Source organism: Stegostoma tigrinum, chromosome 23 (genome assembly GCF_030684315.1).
Source record: "Stegostoma tigrinum isolate sSteTig4 chromosome 23, sSteTig4.hap1, whole genome shotgun sequence".
NCBI lineage: Eukaryota > Metazoa > Chordata > Chondrichthyes > Orectolobiformes > Stegostomatidae > Stegostoma > Stegostoma tigrinum.
The window spans coordinates 46342251-46362991 of record NC_081376.1 but is presented as its reverse complement, the minus strand read 5'-3'; the positions used below and the strand labels follow the sequence as shown (position 1 = coordinate 46362991).

The following is a 20741-nucleotide window of genomic DNA, read 5'->3' as shown; positions in this document are numbered from 1 at the left end:
TGTGGAGCTGGATGAACACAGCAGGCCAAGCAGCATCTTGGCCTGCTGTGTTCATCCAGCTCCACACTTTGTTATCTTGGATTCTCCAGCATCTGCAGTTCCCATGATCACTAACCAAGCAGGTGCTTGGTTCTAGATTGTGTCAAGCTTCTTGAGTATTGTTGGATTTATTTTTTTTTCCTTTAGTCATTCATGGGATGATGGGTCACTGATTGCCCACCCTTAATTGCCCAGAGGGCAATTGAGAGTCAACCACATTGCTGAGAGTCTGGAGTCACGCGTAAGCCAGACCAGGTAAGGATGGCAGTTTCCTTCCCTAAAGCAAGAGTAAAAACAGATGGGTTTTTCCCAACAATCGACAGTAGATCGCAGCCATCATTTAGATTCTCAATTCCAGATATTTTATTCAATTCAAATTCCACCATCTGCGGTGGAAGGATTCGAACCAGAGTCCCCAGAACTTTATCTGGGTCTCTGGATTACTGTTCAGTGACAATACGACTAGGCCGTTGCTTTCCTGTGGGTTGCACTCATCCAGGCAAGCAGGGAGTATTTTAATCACACTCCTGACTTGTGCCTTGCAGATAGCGGACAGGCACTGAGAAATCAGGAGGCGAGCTACTTGCTGTAGAATTCCTTACCTCTGACCTGCTCTTAAATGACTGTATTTAAATAACTAGCTCAGTTCAGTTTCTGAACTCGGGTAGCCACCAGGATGTTGACTGTGGGGGATTCAGTGATGGCAATGCTCTTGAATATCAAGGGGCAATGGCTAGATTATCTCATTAGATATGATTATTGCTATTTGTGATTCTGAACCAGACAGAAACTGGAAGGACTGCGGATGATGTAAATCAGGAACAAAAACAGAAGTTGCTGGAAAACCCTCAGCAGGTCTGGCAGCATCTGTGAAGAAAAAAAAATCAAAAGTTAACATTTCAGGTCCGGTGACCCTTCCTCAGAACACTGATGCTGCTAAACCTGCTGAGCTTTTCCAGCAACTTCTGTTCTTGTTCCACATATTGTCCAGATCTTGCATTTGGTCATGGACTGCTTTAGCATCGGGAAGACTGACATTGTACAGTCAGCGATCATCCCACTTCTGACCTTACTGTAGAAGGAAAGCCATTGATGAAGCAGCAAAAATGACAAGATTTTGGATACCACCCTGAGAAACTCCTGCACAGAAGTCTGCTAAAACATCTGAATTACGTTTACATGATTTCATTAAAAATTGTTTACTTTCTTCTGACAGTATTTTCACAATCCAGACTTTCTTTTAATGCAAAGATAGATAGGCACCATGCCATTTCTTCAACTGCATCTTTTCAACTCTTTTGATGATACAAATGCATTGCACTACTAACTCAGTTTGCAAAATATTGAGCATTCAGTACTGTTTTTAAAAAAGTACTATGTTCACAAAGTAACATTTCAAGTAGAAAGCCACTTGCTACTTCATTAACCTAAGACACGAATATACAAAATTTAACCACAGGGTGAAAAAATAATACAAACCTTTGGTATTGTTGGAGAGCTAGTCACTGGAGTCGGGAAAAGCTACAACAGGCCAGAAGCAGCAAAGAAGCAGAAGGAGAATATTAAACGATTAGAGATGATACAAGAATTACACACATTACTTGCAAATGGACAATTTTTCAGGCCACTAAAACTGAACGAGTATGCGACAGGGCAGATGGTAAGATGTTTCTCACCCTGATCCACAGACAGTGTCACAATAAGACAAGGTTCAGGTTCTTGTTGCCACTGTCAAAATTAATCATTAATCTAAAATCTCAGAAATTAGCTGGAACATGAATACAGTCAGAATGAATTTCATTAAGACTTTTAAAATGTTTTACATTTTCAAAGTTTTTCCTTGGCTGGTACAATGCCTCCTTTGCAAATAACAGTTTTTCATCAACGTACATCACTTCTTTTTAGAAGTGTTTAGAAGGGTTAAAAGAATATATTAATGTGCTATATTTGGACTCTTAGGAACTCAATTTTTAAACTCAGTTATTTTGAAGAGCCAAATTTTGCTAAAAACACTTTATTTGAATCATGCAGTTGCTGCGAAACCTGGAAAAGATAAATCTGTTTTCTAAAATTAACAGTGATTAAAATGCACAAAAGAACACAGTGCATTTGACTAGTGATTTAGTGGCAAATATAACACTATGACAGGGCAAATCACAATTCACAAGGCTGCATCAATTCCATTTCCTCCATTTTATGGAAATCAACAGGTAAAACATATTCCAGACCCTGCCTATAAAGAATGTGTCAGAACATCAATACTATCAAACACTAGTTCCATTTCAATCTGACGGACAGCTTACCCCATTCTTCAGGGCAGCAGACAAGATTTGCCTTGTACCGCAGGTTAATATTCATGAAGATAACTGGAATATTGTTGCACATGCAGTATTTTTTCCCACTGCTAAAGGTAATTATATAATAATTTTTAAGGCAACTACTTCCTGAGAACAGCTTGTTGGGCCGTGCCAGTGAAATTTAAATTAATCAAATAGAATTTGGTGAGGTAATTGATAGCTTAATTGCCATGCCTTTCACAACTTCAGTATAAAGAATATGTGGGTTCCTTTAATGGGACTAAAAGATCAAACATCAAAAGGGCATCTTCATTAGGCATTATAGCAATTTTTGCCAATATTTTGGAATGCGTTTTGGGAACAGTTCCGACGCCAAGACCTTTGATCTAGTTCTCAGAATTTCTTCCTTTAAGTATTGCTTCATGTTCCTGACATTGCATTCCTGTAAAATGCTTTCCTTTGTGGAATTATCTTTGGTTGTCAATGACATTGTTTGTCTGCCTTTTAAACATTAGTTACCGAACACAATTGATATGTAACTAAATTTAAGGATAATCATACAAAAGTTCAAAACAAAAGTCAACCAAGCCAAGCAATTTGAAAAAAAAATGTTTTTTGCAATTTCTAAGGTTTTACAAAGAATACCCAAATTTTAAGTTTGACCATCAGTGAAAGTTAGATAGTAATCCAGCTAACCGGCAAAGGATATCCATTACAACTGAAATGAATAGACATACTTACTGAATGCTTCAAAGAATCTTGCTCCGAATTAATACTGAGCACTGAAAGGTCCCCATTCAAGATCACATCAGCTAAAGCATTTACCAATGGCCTGTAGTGTATAATTAAAAACACCTACGAGGAAAAAGAAGTTTAAAATTAACTGTGTTTCAGTTTAAAATTGCATAACTGGCAGTTGTGACATAACAATTAAGATTAAATTTATTTTTTTGATTATAATTATATTTATAATTAATATTAAGGGTTAAGCAATCTTCATTTCATGAATACTGACGCTTTGGGGGCTGCCACTTAGCCCTTCTTTTGAAAAATCCAAATGTTTTAGATCACTATAAAGTAACAATTTCAAGAATAAGTATCCCTGACATACATTGCATGGTATATGAACGATGTACACACAAGCTTTGTTCTAAAAGTACACAATAAATCAACAGCTGATATTTTTGGTATATCTGGAAGGTAAGGCTGTGCACAACAGGACTTTTAATTTCAGTAAGAACACTAAGTAACTCATTCTTTCATGAGATGAGTTTGACACTGGCACGGCCAGTATTTGCTCCTAAATGCAACAGCTTGCCAGGTCAGTTCAAAGGGCATTAAGAGCCAACCACAATGATATGTGATTACAATCTCGTGGCAACCAGCCCAGGTAAAGACGGCAAATGGCCCTTTTTTAAAATAAAAATCAGTGAACACAGTGGCTTTTACCACAATTAGTGGACTTACCTGTGAACAGAATGTAAATTCTAACAGCTGCAATAGTGGGTTTAAAACACAAGGTCCTAAAGAATTAGTTTTGGGCTCTGTATGACCAGTATAAGGTTTAAGTTGGAGTAAAGCAGATTTTGACAATAGTAGGCAGGAATTTTCAAAGTTTGCTTGAGGAAGGCTGTTCACGGGTAACAGGCCAGTTGGAAAGTGGGCAGCCCTTAAAGGTGAGAATTCCTAGACAGTATGTTTCTGTTAGTGCAAAAGTTCTGCATGGTAAGAGTGGTTAGCAAGGTATCACAGAATCCAGGGGTGCTAGCCAACTGGATATATAATTGGCTTGAAAGCAGGAGACACAGGGTTGTTTTTTTAAGATTGCAGACCTGCGACCAGCAGTACTGCAACCATCAGTCCTGGGTCCACTGCTTTTTGTCACTTATATAAATGATTTGGATTTGGATATAGGACGTATGGTTAGAAAGTGTGCAGGTGACACCAAAATAGGTGGTGCAGTGGATTATGATGATGATTCAGAATACGACGGGACCTTGATCAGTTGGGCCAATGGACATAGGAGTGGTAGATGAAGTTAAATTTAGATAAACGCGAGCTGTTGCCTTTGGATATGGCACACCAGGACAGGCCTTATACAGTTAGTGGTAGGACCCTGATGAGTGCTGCCCAATGGGTGTAGGTGCATAGTTCCTTGAAAGTGGAGTTGCAGATAGACAGGGTGGTAAGAAAGGCGTTTGGTATGCCTGTCTTCATTGCTCAGAGCATTGAATGTAGGAGTTGAGGCTTCATCTTGCATCTATTCTTGAGATGAGGAACTTGTAGAATACTGCACACAATTCTGGTCACCCTGGTATAGAAATGATGTTGTTTAACTTGAAAGGATTCAGAAAAGGTGTACAAGGATGATGCCGGACTGACTATATAGAGAGGCTGAAGATTTTTTTTAAATCATCTCAAGTGTTGGAGACTGAGGGGTGACATTATAGAGATTTGTTAAATCAAGAAGGGGATGGATAGGGTAAATAGCCAAGGTCTTTTTCCCAGGATAGGGGAATCCAAAGCTGGAGGGCATTGGTTTAAGATTGAAAAAAAATGTTCAAAAGATTTAAAACTTTTTCACGCAAAAGGTGATGCATGTATCAAATGAGCTTCCAGAAGAAGTGGTGAAGGTGGGTACCATTACAACATTTAAAAGGCATCTGGATGGGTATTGAATAGAGAGGATTTACAAGGACATAAGCCAAATGCTGGCAAATGGAACTATGTCAGATTGAGATGTCTGGTTGATGCAGATGAGCTGGCCCGAAGCTCTGTTTCTGTGCTGTGCGGCTCTATTACATTGTGGTGAAGTGGCAGTCTCCCCATTTCTGGTTATTTACCAAGCCGAAGGATATTGTTTCTTTTGTAAGAGAACTACTGGCTTATAGTTACTTTTTTAAAAAATGAGCACAGGAATTATTAAGGGCCACAAAAATGCAATTTTATTCTCATCCATTGACCAGTATCTGATCATATTTATTGCCATGTTAATCAAAAACTTGATCAGATGCAAATGTATACATCATGGATATGGGTTAACATAAATATTATTGTTTTTTTTAAAACTGGTGTTTCAAGTTATGCTATCGTACCTCACATAGTTAATACGTGATTCCAAACTCAACAATGTGTTTGGATCCTACCTACCCTTTTTAAAAAAAACCTAGTAAACCACTCATTTCATGGGCAGTAAAGGACTGGAAGCAAATGTTGGTTTTTTCCATGATTCCATCGTCCCATGCAGGTATTTAAAAACAATTACTTTTATACCTAGAGACAATTTAAATCAATAGACCACGATTAAAATTCATGCAGCATATGGTTGCTAATATTTAGTGTATATAACCTTTCCTGTTAATTAATGGCATTTTATTTGTCAACAAGTTACGAGATAAAATGCTTTTGATACAGAAAAACACATCACAAGGCACTACACTTTACAGCAGCCTAATTAGAGAAAAATATATGCAGTGTCAAAGCAGATATTAGCAGAAGTGACCAAAAGTTTGATTTAGTGAGGATTTGGGGCCAGATCTGCCTAGCATCCTTGCATATATTGAGCCCAATGGGTGGCCTGCTTTAAGATAACAACATCTCAGAATTGTAAATAACATTTTCTATTAATATCCATTCCACCACTGGCACAGCCACTGGTGGACAAACAATAATAATTTATTATTGGTTTGTCATTAATTAAACTAACATGCATTTGCAAGATCTTCTCCATCATTAGTAGCATTCATTAAAGAAAAGCTACACTCAATTCCCTTGCCTGACTTCTCTGATTGCACGTTAAAATTCCACTGTGGCTAAGCCACTAAGCTCATATTGAGATGGCAAACTAGATAACTGCACCAGAGGACCGCGACTAAGAAATGGAGGCTAAAAACAGGAACTGAGACATTATACTATACCTAGGTTTCTGGACATACTGCTTTTTGACAGAAGTGCTTATATTTCCAGTAATATAAAACCTCATTTTAATACTTCCGTTTTAAAATACTGAACCTAAAAAAAAATTACGCTAGTTTCAACAGACAGCTTCCCCAATTGCTTAGTATGTCTGTGCCATCTGTTAGGTGCAATTCATCCAGGAAGTGCTCCAGATTCAATCCCTATCCCATGGTGAAGTGACTTGTATGTTTGGCAAGCTAAGGGGACTACATGAACTCGAACACTTGGCAAAACAAAAGAATGGGAATTGCAAGCAGTAAAATTAACACATATGTTCCAGACAAAGGTGAGATGGGAATTTAACCAGGACCCCATTTCTTGAGTAATGCAGAAAAATAAAGACATTGTGTTATAATCCAGTCCTGCATAAATGACTCATTTCTGTTCACTCTCAGGAAATTGTTTCTCAGCTAACTTACAGTACCTGCTAAGTAATAGACCAGTGCTCTCAGGTACTGAATGATTCTTAATTTGGATGAGGAACTTTAGCAGTTTCAGATGTTCTGGACTTATCTCTATATAATTTTCAAATGACTAATTTGCTCACCCAAGAGTAAAGAAACTCTCACAGTCATCCAAACTCTGCTGCTGGCACTTGCACATAAAATCACTTTACTCACCATCCCTGTGATGCTTAGCCGACATGAACTCCCAATTTGAAAATACCTCAGTTTTAAAACTCTCATCTTTGTTTTCAAATTCCTCATGGCTTGGCCTTTCTCTCCCTCAATAATCCTCTCCAATCCCACAAAACCAAGACATCTCTGCTGCCCTCATTCTGAGCACTCAAAAACTTCCAAGTGGAATTAGTTGCCACTTTGAGTTTCCGAATCCCTGAGCTGTGGAAGTCCTTAGCAAACTTCTGCACCCTCTAACTCTCAGATTCCCTACAGTATAGGAAGAGGCCATTCAGCCCATCTAGTCTCACTGATACTCCAAACAGTATTCCACCCAGATCCTGCCCGTCCTCTTAACCCTTTAAACTATGCATAACATACCTAACCAGCACATCCCTGGGCACTATGGGCAAGTTAGCATGGCAAATTCCCCTAACTTGCACATCTTTCAACTGTGGGCAGAAACCAGAACACCAGGAGGAAACCCACACAGACGGGAGAATGTCTGTCTGTGTGGAGTTTGCACAGTCAAAGCTGGAACCAAACCCAGGTCGCTGGGGCTGTAAGACAGCAGTGCTAACTACTCCATGTTCTCCTTTGAGTCATTCATTAAAACATTTCACTTTGACCAAATTTTACTAAGTTAACTCCCCTGAAAAAGTGTGAATCGGTGTTGCATTTTTTTTTTCTTTTGAGGCCCAAACAACATGAGAATGAGATCTGACACCACGGTGACCTGACATTGACAAGGTCCTAGCAGACTGATTGCAAGACTCCCTGGATCACTCATGGGCATGACTGGTACCTAGGACCCCATCAGGAGCACTCACTTACCTTGCAGACGCTGGATCCCCAAGCCCAGAAAGACTGAAGGACTTCCGGCCTCTCGCGTGCCCAACCTTGTGGAAACCTGGAAACAAGACCTAACCCTGTGGTGACCTGACATCAAAAAAGCCCAACCAGACTGACTGAAAGACCCTCCGGAATGCTCAAGGCCACAAAAGGTGCACAGGATCTCACTGATGCACTGATTTACCTCCTGGAGCAAATGTCCCCTCACCAATGCCCAACACTGACCAGACCATCCACAAGAAGCTCTGGAGTATTCAAGGCCGTGCCTGGTGCACAGACCCCATCAGGATCATTCACTTGCCTCTAGGAGAAGCGGACTTAACTCAGTCACACCCAGGACCTACCAGGAGCAGCCATTACCCAGGAAGTGTGGGAAACACAAGAATTTCAGGTGAGACTTACCAGGACATGGGGAAGGAGAAGAGCATGTGTGAAAGAAAGTGAGCACATTCCAGAGTAAGAAGGCACATGCAAGTATGTTGCTTTAAGAAAAAGGGAGGCAAAGTATATTTTTTTTCATTCATTTACAGGGCATGGACGTTCCTGACTAGACTAGCATTTACTCCCCATTTGAGAGGGCTGTTAAGAGTCAATCACATTACCTGATCTAGACACCAGATCCAAAGTAAAGACGGCAGTTTCCTTCAGTTAAGGACATAAAACCAGATGGGTTTTTCTGACAAATCAACAATCTTGGACTCAATCCAGATTTCTATTTAATTCAAATTCCACCATTTGCCATGGCAGGATTTGAACCTGAGACCCCAGAACATTAGCTGAGTCCAGTGGATTAACAGTCCAGCGTTAATACCACTAGGTCATCACCACCCCTGCAAATAATAACTCTTAAAAAGTTGGGTTTCATTAGGATTTACTTTTCTCAAATCACTTCACATTTAAATATGGCACTGGTTAAGTTCAAATAAGGACACACCTCCATGTTATTCTCAATATTGATCATATTTTGAGAGAATTAAGTGCAACATCTATCTTGCATAACAAAGAGGCAAGGGAAATGACAATGATTAGACAATAGCATCACATCAGTTAAGTTTTCTTCCATCATCAAACAAGCTAATTTTGGAAAAATTTCAAATCAACAGACCATATACATTTCCTTTATATTTCAAACTCCAATTATTGTGCTTTATACAGGTAACATTACATTCAATGCAATCACGAGAACTCACTAACTGATTTCAGCAGGTTCAAAATCAATCTCTTTAAATGAAAAATTATTAGGCTACGTTTTGCATACCTGTGAAAGAAGATATAATGATGCCTGACGACTGATTTTTGGATGATCGTCACGCTGAGGAACAAACAACGTTGCAAGTTAACAATATTGTTTTTACAGATCATTAATTTTAAATCATCTAAAAATAAACATTTATCACAAAGAATATAAACGCTACAGCCTAAAAATATCATTTTCATTTCAACATCCTTGATTTGAAAACCACAAACATACATTAATTCTACCGTTCCTGGAGAAAGTGCTTTGCAGACAGACATACACACTTACCTGTTCTTTTTTTCAAGGTGATGTAGAGACCCCCATTATTTTGCTTTTATTTTTCTCTTTGAAGCTACGGGGAGTAGAAGCTAAGGGGATGGGGAGTGGAAGCTTGAACTATTTTAAAAGAAGAAAACAAATGCAGACGTTTGATGTTGGTAATTGGCCTAAAGGACAATGCAACTTGATCACCACTCTAAAAGAACACTGTAGATAATTCCACATCAAGTGTTGCTATGGTCAGGGCTGGCAGCTGGTTGAAGCCTGAATTGACCAATCAAGGAAGGGCCAGTACTAATCATCCAACCAAAGAAAATAATGATTAATAAGGAAGAAAACAGAAAAACACTTATGTAGAGCTGGATGAACACAGTAGGCCAAGCAGCATCTTAGGGGCACAAAAACTGACGTTTCGGGCCTAGACCCTTCATCAGGAAAATGAAGAAGGGTCTAGGCCCGAAACATCAGCTTTTGCGCTCCTAAGATGCTGCTTGTCTGCTGTGTCCATCCAGCTCTATGCTTTGTTATCTCGGATTCTCCAGCATCTGCAGTTCCTATTATCTCAGAAAAACACTTTTGAATGGTTTTGCCAAGTCCAGCATGATTTCGGAAACTTTGGGACTGGCTGCTGTGTTTTACTCTCTCTAGTTTTACATCCAATTAGATAATTGTTGAACGCTTTGAGTTAGGAATTTCACCCTGTAAGAAATAAGGAAATATCTTCAGGAGTCTACTGAAACTGTTCACATTCAGTTACATGCCTGTCCATAAATCATTATCAAAGGATTGCATGCAGGCCTGACATCCCTCATTTGAAGCTGTTTAACTGAACTTGCAAATTACAATTTTTTAAAAATAAAGTTTATCCCTAAACTGTGTCTGTCCATCCATGACAGCGGGGGCTACAATAAAAAAAGTTTAAATCATAAATATTAGATTACCTTGTTGTTTAGCTTTGGCCTGCTGTAATTGTTGTAACGTCCCATGGCTAACTTGACTAGATGGTCGCTTGGGCATTTTTAGCTAACTCAAGATGGCCGAAAAAGTTTGACAGTTACATACAGCAGATGTTCATGGCTAGACTTGTAGTCTCCATATAGATATACTGGGTAAGATTGTCCATAACAAGAAACATTCGGAAGGTTAATCTGTAAGCAGGCAGTTCTAAACATTAGCATTCTAATAAGGGGCATGATTGTTAGGCCTAGATCAGCCACAGTCTCAAGCTTGTACTGAAAAATAGGTAGAAGGAAAGGTGTGATCCTCCAGTATTTTGAACTGTTTAGGTAATAGCAGAATTATAAAGGCAAATGATATATTAGTGTGAAAAGGTTACTTGCATTCCTTCAGCAAATATTTTTGGCAATTAAGAGGCCCCATGCATTATTAGGGAAGATAAGGGTGTAAACACAGCCAAATAAGAGCCACTGGCAAGGTTGTAAAGAGACAGGTCATGACTGAGAGATAAACAATTGAAACTTAAGTGCAAATATAGAGAATTCAAACAAATTCTTACATCCGAAATAGATAACAAAATACAGAACGATGAGATAACAAGGCGTAGAGGTGGATGAACACAGCAGACCAAGCAGCATCAGGGGGGCAGGAAGGCCGACATTTTGGGCTGAGACCCTTCTTCGGAAAAAATAGAATGATGTTGCTGTCCCCTGATTGTGGAATCTGAACAAGTTTCATTTAATGGCTTGGTTGAGGTGTAAAATGATGGCATTTCACCCTAGTCAGTGAAGTTCAAGCAGATGCTTTTTATTAAGCAAAGATAATTAGGAATAGAAAATGTTTAGTGGAAACAGTAAACCTTTATTCTAAAATGAAACTTCAGTTTGGAATCCACTTACAGCGTGTAAATAGCAGGAGTCGTAAACTGCAGTTGCAAGTAAGAGGAATGTCTCGGGCTGAGGTGAAAGAAGGATTGCTCTCAACTTGTCAGCTGTGCCACAGTAACTTTATATTAGTGACAAGTTTTAAAACTTTATCAATACTGGTAGAAATTAATATCTTTCCTGATCTGCCATAGTACACAGTGTAGAATTTAGAAGATTTCTTAGTGAAAAGCAACTCTTTAGGTTATTGGTAATTAATGCGTGCCGCTGGCAAATGTCAAGGAATGACAAACTGTAAAATCCCAAAGATAGATGATGAAGGTATTTAGTAAACGAGATTACGGGAAGACCTAGAGCTATCCATAGGGTTGTCCATCATAGGGTTGATCATGTGTTCACTGGATTGGATGCATAGATTAGAGGGATGTGACTAATAATGGCATCAATGTTGCACAGAAGCATTGTCATGCGAAGGGTATAAAAACGTTGTACTTCGCTGGGAAAGTCCACGTCATTGACATCTGACATGAGCTGAATATTAAGAGGGCAACTGCATCTCACATGAAGGCCAGATTTGGGTGGTCTCTGGCCTTTCTTAAATATGTAGTATTAAAGCTCTGAATAAAGGTCATGTGCTAAGGAACACGGGGCACAAGAGTCCTGATATTTCTCCCTACAACAATAACAACACAGTTAATTTTTATTTTAGTTATAAACTTGCCATCCAAAATCTGTTGCTCAAAATCTGGTTAGGAACAATTGGGGATCAAATATTTTAATTTCACTGCATTGCAAATCCAGCAATAATGAGGCTGATTTAGTCTGGGTTGCTACCTCGGTGTCATAACACTGACTAACGCAAACGTTTTGATGAATAGCAGTAGAAAGTGTACAGCAATATTTCAATGGTACGACAATGCAATACTGAAATATTCCACTTTTACTTCAAAAGCAACACGAGTTTTCAACTGAAAATGTTGATTTCAAGTAGACAACTTATTTTTTAACTCGAGATGAAAATTAAAATACCCAATTTACCCTTAATAATTGAGAAACCTCAAGAACTGCAAGCTGTATTGCAACTGCAAAGCAAACTGAAGATGATAGGATTTCAGAGATAGTAGGAACTGCAGATGTTGGAGAATCTGAGATAACAAAGTGTAGAGGTGAATGCATAGCAGGCGAAGCAGCATCAGAGGAGCAGGAAGGCTGACGTTTCAGGCCTAGACCCTTCATCAGAAAAGGAGGGGGGTCTAGGCCCGAAACATCAGCCTTTCTGCTCCCTCTGATGCTGCTTGGCATGCTGTGTTCATCCAGCTCTACATCTTGTTATTATGATCAGATTTCAGGTCAGTTCCTCAGTTTAAGAATGAAAACTGAAGTAGATTACTGTATGCATCAAGTCTGCAATTTATGCAGTAACCCTTTGGACGAAAGGTTGGGAGATAAGAATATTGCAAGATATTTGCTTACTTAGAGCTGTAAGAAAAAGTGTTCAGAAAAATTTAAATGAATAACTGAATAAATAAAAGCAGTAAAACTAGGTTCCAAGAATTTTAAACAAACAAGCACTACTGTAGACACACAGAAGTCAGAAGAACATTTTAACACATAACTGTCTAAAAAGCTCAAAATCTAATAGCCAGCTGTATTTTACAGCTAAACAGTCCAAGCGGACATGAATTGTTTTTGAGTGATAATTTCCTAGAGTTGTTGAGTTTAGCCTTTGATCAAAGAATCTGCAGTATTATTAACGTGGATGAATCATAACTTGGTGCGAGGGGCCTCAAGGTGAAGGAGCCATTAGGAGGTAGTGACCATAATATGATAAGTTTTAATCCGCAGTTTGAGAGGGAGAAGGGACAATCGGAAGTGTCAGTGTTGCAGTTGAATAAAGGAAACTATGGAGCTACGAGGGAGGAGCAGGCCAAAGTTCAGTGGTACAATACCCTCGCAGGGATGGCAGTGGAACAACAATGGCAGGTATTTCTGGATATAAAGCAGAAGGTGCAGGCCCTCCACCTCCTCCAGGACTTCCAATTCCCTGGCCCCCAACACCTCATATTCACCATGGACGTCCAGTCCCTGTACACCTGCATTCCGCATGGAGATGGCCTCAAGGCCCTCCGCTTCTTCCTGTCCCGCAGGCCCGACCAGGCCCCCTCCACCGACACTCTCATCCGCCTAGCGGAACTCGTCCTCACACTCAACAACTAATCTCTTTTGACTCCTCCCACTTCCTACAGACTAAGGGGGTGGCCATGGGCACCCGCATGGGCCCCAGCTATGCCTGCCTCTTTGTAGGTTACGTGGAACAGTCCATCTTCCGCACCTACACAGGCCCCAAACCCCACCTCTTCCTCCGGTACATTGATGACTGTATCGGCGCCGCCTCTTGCTCCCCAGAGGAGCTCGAACAGTTCATCCACTTCACCAACACCTTCCACCCCAACCTTCAGTTCACCTGGGCCATCTCCAACACATCCCTCACCTTCCTGGACCTCTCAGTCTCCATCTCAGGCAACCAGCTTGTAACTGATGTCCATTTCAAGCCCACCGACTCCCACAGCTACCTAGAATACACCTCCTCCCACCCACCCTCCTGCAAAAACTCCATCCCCTATTCCCAATTCCTCCGCCTCCGCCGCATCTGCTCCCACGATAAGACATTCCACTCCCGCACATCCCAGATGTCCAAGTTCTTTAAGGACCGCAACTTCCCCCCCACGGTGATTGAGAACGCCCTTGACCGCGTCTCCCGCATTTCCCGCAACACATCCCTCACACCCCGCCCCCGCCACAACCGCCCCAAGAGGATCCCCCTCGTTCTCACACACCACCCTACCAACCTCCGGATACAACGCATTATCCTCCGACACTTCCGCCATTTACAATCCGACCCCACCACCCAAGACATTTTTCCATCCCCACCCCTGTCTGCTTTCCGGAGAGACCACTCTCTCCGTGACTCCCTTGTTCGCTCCACACTGCCCTCCAACCCCACCACACCCGGCACCTTCCCCTGCAACCGCAGGAAATGCTACACTTGTCCCCACACCTCCTCCCTCACCCCCATCCCAGGCCCCAAGATGACATTCCACATTAAGCAGAGGTTCACCTGCACATCTGCCAATGTGGTATACTGCATCCACTGTACCCGGTGCGGCTTTCTCTACATTGGGGAAACCAAGCGGAGGCTTGGGGACCGCTTTGCAGAACACCTCCGCTCAGTTCGCAACAAACAACTGCACCTCCCAGTCGCAAACCATTTCCACTCCCCCTCCCATTCTCTTGATGACATGTCCATCATGGGCCTCCTGCACTGCCACAATGATGCCACCCGAAGGTTGCAGGAACAGCAACTCATATTCCGCCTGGGAACCCTGCAGCCATATGGTATCAATGTGGACTTCACCAGTTTCAAAATCTCCCCTTCCCCCACTGCATCCCTAAACCAGCCCAGTTCATCCCCTCCCCCCACTGCACCACACAACCAGCCCAGCTCTTCCCCCCCACCCACTGCATCCCAAAACCAGTCCAACCTGTCTCTGCCTCCCTAACCGGTTCTTCCTCTCACCCATCCCTTCCTCCCACCCCCAGCCGCACCCCCAGCTACCTACTAACCTCATCCCACCTCCTTGACCTGTCCGTCTTCCCTGGACTGACCTATCCCCTCCCTACCTCCCCACCTACACCCTCTCCACCTATCTTCTTTGCTCTCCATCTTCGGTCCGCCTCCCCCTCTCTCCCTATTTATTCCAGTTCCCTCCCCCCATCCCCCTCTCTGATGAAGGGTCTAGGCCCGAAACGTCAGCTTTTGTGCTCCTGAGATGCTGCTTGGCCTGCTGTGTTCATCCAGCCTCACATTTTATCATCTTGGAATCTCCAGCATCTGCAGTTCCCATTATCTCAGGTGCAGGATCAGTTCATACCAAAGAGGAAGAAAGATCCTAAGGGGAGGCAGGGCCGGCCGTGGCTGACGAGGGAAGTTAAGGACTGTATAAAAATAAAAGAGAAGTAAAACATAGCAAAGATGAGTGGGAAGCCGGAGGACTGGGAAGCTTTTAAAGAGCAACAGCGGATAACTAAAAAGGCAATACACAGAAAAAATGAGCTATGAAGGAAAACTAGCCAAAAATATAAAGGAGGATAGTAAAAGCTTTTTTAGGTATGTGAAAAGAAAAAAATAGTTACGACTAAAATTGGGCCCTTGAAGTCAGAAACAGGTGAATTTATGATGGAGAACAAGGAAATGGCAGAAGAGTTGAATAGGTACTTTGGATCTGTCTTCGCTAGGGAAGACACAAGCAATCTCCCAGATGTGATAATGGCTGAAGAACCTAGGGTAATGGACGAACTGAAGGGTATTTATATTAGGCAGGAAATGGTGTTGGATAGACTGTTAGGTCTGAAGGCTGATAAGTCCCCGGGACCTGATGGTCTGCATCCCAGGGTACTTAAGGAGGTGGCTCTAGAAATTGTAACGCGTTGGTAATTATTTTCCAAGGTTCTATAGATTCAGGATCAGTTCCTGCGGATTGGAGAGTGGCAAATGTTGTCCCACTTTTCAAGAAAGGAGGGAGAGAGAAAACAGGAAATTAAAGACCGGTTAGCCTGACGTCAGTGGTGGGAAAGATGCCGGAGTCAATTATGAAAGATGAAATTACGAATCATATGGATAGCAGTAACAGAATAGGTCAGAGTCAGCATGGATTTACGAAGGGGAAATCGTCCTTGATTAATCTTCTGGAATTTTTTTGAGGATGTATCTATGAAGATGGATAAGGAAAAGCCAGTGGATGTAGTGTACCTGGACTTTCAGAAAGCTTTTGATAAAGTCCCGCATAGGGGATTGGTGAACAAAATTAGGGCACATGGTATTGGGGGCAAAATACTGACTTGGATTGAAAATTGGCTGGCTGACAGGAAGCAAAGAGTAGTGATAAACAGGTCCCTTTCGGAATGGCAGGCAGTGACCAGTGGGGTACCACATGGTTCGGTGCTGGGACCACAGCTGTTTACGATATATTAACAATATAGACGAAAGCATCAGAAGTAATGTTAGCAAATTTGCTGATTACACAAAGTTGGGTGGCAGCGTGAAATGTGAGGGAGGATGTTATTAGAATACAGGGTGACTTGGACAGGTCAGGGGAGTGGACGGATGCATGGCAGATGCAGTTTAATGTGGATGAATGTGTGGTTATACACTTTGGTGGCAAGAACAGGAAGGCAGATTGCTATCTCAATGGAGTCAAGTTAGGTAAAGGGGAAGTACAATGAGAGCTAGGTGTTCTTGTACATCAGTCAATGAAAGCAAGCATTCAGGTACAGCAGGTAGTGAAGAAAGCTAATAGCATGCTGGCCTTCATCACAAGGGGAGTTGAGTATAGGAGCAAAGAAGTCCTTCAGCTGTACAGGGCCTTGGTGAGACCACACCTGGAGTATTGTGTGCAGTTTTGGTCTCCCAGTTTGAGGAAGGACATTCTTGCTATTGAGGGAGTGCAGCGTAGTTTCACAAGGTCAATTCCCAGAATGGCAGGACTATCATATGTTGAAAGATTGGAGCAACTGGGCTTGTCTACACTTGAGTTTAGAAGGATGAGAGGGGATCTGATTGAGACGTATAAGATTATTAAGGGATTAGACACTGTGGAGGCAGGAAGCATGTTTCCACTGATGGGTGAGTCCAGGACCAGAGGACACAGTTTAAAAATAAGGGGTAGGCCATTTAAAACAGAGTTGAGGAAAAACTTCTTCACCCAGAGAGTGGTGAATATATGGAATGGTCTGGCCCAGACGGCAGTTGAGGCCAACTCTCTGGATGCTTTCAAGAAAAAGATAGACAGAGCTCTTAAAAAGATAGTGGAATCAAAGGTTATGGGGATAAGGCAGGAACAGGATACTGATTGTAGATGATCAGCCACGGTGGTGCTGGCTCGAAGGGCCGAATGGCCTACTCCAGCACCTATTGTCTATAAAACATTCAAGTACAATCTTACGTTATTTTTCCTCCTCAGGGGACGAGAACTGATAGCAAGGCAAGAATTTGTTACTTATTCCCAATTGCCCTTGACAAGAAAATCATTTTCTGAATCACTGCAGTTCACTTGGTCCAAGTATTTTTAGAGTGCTCTTACAAGACAGCTCATGAGTCTCGATGCAGTGAGAATGAGGTAGCAGCATTATAGCTCCAGGTCAGGATGGTTTCTGACTTGGAGAAGCTGCAGATGGTACTGATCCCATGTATCTGCTTGTCTGTCCTTCGAGGTAGTACAGGCCATGGAACTGAATGTTTTATTAAAAGGAGGCTTGGCAAATTGCCTGCAGTGCATTAACAGTGTATGCAGGATACACATTCCAGTCATTATGTGGTTTGAGTGAAAGGATTAGTGTTAAGGTGGTGGACAGGCTACTTTGCCCTAAATGGTGCTAAGCTTTTTAATAATTGTTTAGCCACTGTCAACCAGAATGATTACTCAGACAGCAAGAACAGCAGATGCTGGAGTCCGAGATGACACAGTATGGAGCTGGAGGAACACAATAGGTCAGGCAGCATCAGGCATCCAGGAAAGTTGACATTTTGGGTCAGGACGCTTCTTCAGAAATGGGGAAAGGGAAGGGAGCTGGGAAATAAAAAGTGGGAGGCGTGATGGATATCTGGAGGGAGGAGGACAACTTCCTCAGGGTGGGCCTTCTTGGAATAGGCTTCACAGTGGAGTTATAAATCAGTCGAGATTACAAAAACTGCATCTTCAACTGCATTTTCACCTTTATGTATATTCCATGCTGTTACAGTCCTATAATAACATAGATCAATAAGTATCTGAACAGCAAAACCATGTTGGAGTCTGATCTGAACAGTGATCCTGCAAGGGGCGGCACAGTGGCCAGCACTTCTGCCTCACAGCGCCAAGGTCTCAGGTTTGATTCCACCGTCAGGAGACTGTCTGTGTGGAGTTTGCATGAGTTTCCCCCGGGGGGTCCGGCTTCCTCCCACAGTCCAAAGATGTGCAGGGTAGATGGATTGGCCATGCTAAATTGTCCATAATGCCCAAGGATGTACAGCCCAGGTGAGTCAGCAATGGGGAATGTAGGGTTACAGGGACTGGGGGCACAGGTAGGTCTGGTTGGGATACTCTTCAGAGAGTTGGTGTGGACTCCATAGGACAAATGGCCGACTTCCATACTGTAGGAATTCTATAATGAAGTGCTGAAGCTGGTCAAGATTTACTAACAAATTTCACTAACTCTACCTCCATTCCAGTGCGACGCACACAGTCAGTCAAATCAGCATTTCCTCATGTTTAGACAAAAGGACCTACTCCAGCTTAAACATAAACAGATTTCTTCCAACTGGCTTGTTGTGCTTCTAGTATTTTCCTTGTTTTGGATTTTCTATCAGTTAGCATAATATTCAGAGTGAACATGTTCCAGCACCCAAAAACGGAAATATCTTACAATATCCTTTAAGGCTACTATGGTCAGTGCAATTAACTTTGATACAAGCAGATAGTTACTTCCATTTACAAATAGCTGTATTTACTTTACAAACCATAAACAAACTGAAATTAAAACCTGCCACTATTGAGTTTCTTTTCCAGCCACAGGGACATGGGATGAAAAATTTGAGCTAAGTTGTGGCACTTCATTCCAAATCCTTACTTGACTTAGAGCAAGAAACTTAACTGACACAAACATGACAAATTGCCCACCTGATGCAAAGCCGACAATATAGATATTAGCCAAACTACAACTTTATATGCCAATGACACATTGCACCCTTTCTAGTTGAAAGTATTATTAAACATGTTGCTTTATATTTCGCATTTTTAAAACTTTATCTTTTCAATTGGCATTGCTGTTATTTTCCATTTCAGTTCACTCTCTCCTTCCAGTTTTCCTCTACATTCCGGTGCTCTGCTTTGTTCAGTGTCTTATCACGTCAGAGACAGAATAATCTCCAGCTTCTGCTCGCTAACTAAGTTTCACTTTCATTTTCACCAATTTTTACATTCTCACTTTCAAGGCCTTTTGCTTTAAATTGACTGTATGGAACATTAAAGTAGAACTAGAGAGTCTAATGTATCTATATATTAAAAAATGTTTCATGAACACAGTTAAACAATAGCCACACCCTTAAGCATTTAATTTAAAATATCCCAACACTTGTACATGATTGGTAAAATTAATATCTTGATTTTGGATAGCAGCAACAGGTCTGAAATTTTTTTTAAAAATTAACTCAGTTTCAAATATGTACAATTCCTTGACAATTCTGCTGCTGGCTCGTAACGGTAGAGAGGTGGGACAGACCTTCTAAGAGATCTACATAAACTTGGAGATGCAATGAAAAATGGCAAGTTACAGGCCCACCACCACGGGTAGAAAACAGTGATTTTTTCCCTTCAACCAGAGAATTTCCTCCTGAGAACATTTTGAAAATACATAACCTTGTAGTCTTCGACCAAATCGTTTAAAATTTCAGATTAACAAATCAACAGTGCATACACCATGATAGCAGTTGCATTCATTTTCAAATGCAGTAGAACCAAAATTGAAATGCATAGAAACCGTTTCTTAAATTTTTTCCATTTTTGTATTAAGTTATGTGACAGATAATAGCAGGATTTGCTAAATCTCCTGGAAAAATATTCATCTGAAGATTGCTAAAACATAAACTTGTCTATTTATTATTCTATTACCAAAAATAAAATTCTGAAAACAAACTCAATCTTTAGTCAAATGTCTTTTCCTTGATTGTACAATAAATTGCAGATCACCACCATAAGCTAATTGGCAATTTAAAATTTTTCATTGCTGCTTTCACATTCCTTCCTGGCCTCACTATCTTCTCACGCTTGCACCAGCTCCACAAACCTACAAGATTTGTGGTCTCCACTTCTGATCTATGGCACATCAGGTTTTATTCACTTCACTATTAGTGGTTTTCTTTCCAGCTCCCTTGACCATACGCTCTCAAATTCCCTTGCCAAACATTTCTGCCAATCTATCCTTTGCTCTTCCTTTAAGTCATTCTTTAAAACTTGCTTCCTTGGGCCAAGCTTTTGATTATTTGGTTAAATAGTTCACTACGCAAATTTGATGCTGAATCAGAGTTTTTGGATGTTTTATCACATTAAAGGCAATGTAGAAATGCTAGTGCTTTTAACATATGCTACATGCTCAGTCATACTCAGGTGCATCGTCACCAATCGAGTGTGCAACATAAAACTGCAAAGTTATTTCAGTTTGACCCCCATCTATGCACACAATCTGTACAAGCTTACATTTATGTGCTACTCTTATTTAGAGACACAAATTCATTTTTTCACTGAGTAAATAGCAACACCAAAAATAGAAACTTCTGATGGTAACAGAAAATGTCACTTAAGAGCGTGAAGGTCTCACACCTCTAATTGACCTCAAGAATTAGACTTTAAAAATAGCATACCATTCAGATGTCTGATGAACCAGATGATCAAGACTGCCAAAGAATTACAACTGGATCTTAAAAGGTTACACTCAAGCACTGTGCAAGTACACACTACTGCACTTTAGCAGCAGAGTATATTGCACATTATATGGTCTTGTCCTTATAAAACAGCACAAATAAGACAAT

At 41.2% G+C, this 20741-nt stretch overlaps 1 protein-coding gene across 4 annotated transcripts in view; it reads right to left on the bottom strand.

Annotated features, from left to right (window-relative positions):
• The window catches only part of clec16a (C-type lectin domain containing 16A), a 247517-nt gene that overhangs the window by 193252 nt on the left and 33524 nt on the right, over positions 1–20741 (bottom strand). For 2 of the 4 annotated variants that reach the window (XM_059654137.1, XM_059654139.1), the window contains exons 4-6: positions 9021–9074; positions 3078–3191; positions 1519–1560 (exon numbers count right to left, since the gene is read on the bottom strand). In XM_059654137.1, the coding sequence (XP_059510120.1) occupies positions 1519–1560; positions 3078–3191; positions 9021–9074 (210 nt within the window). The remainder of the gene's footprint in view (positions 1–1518; positions 1561–3077; positions 3192–9020; positions 9075–20741) is intronic. The other 2 variants (XM_048552334.2, XM_059654138.1) reach the window with 1 other exon arrangement.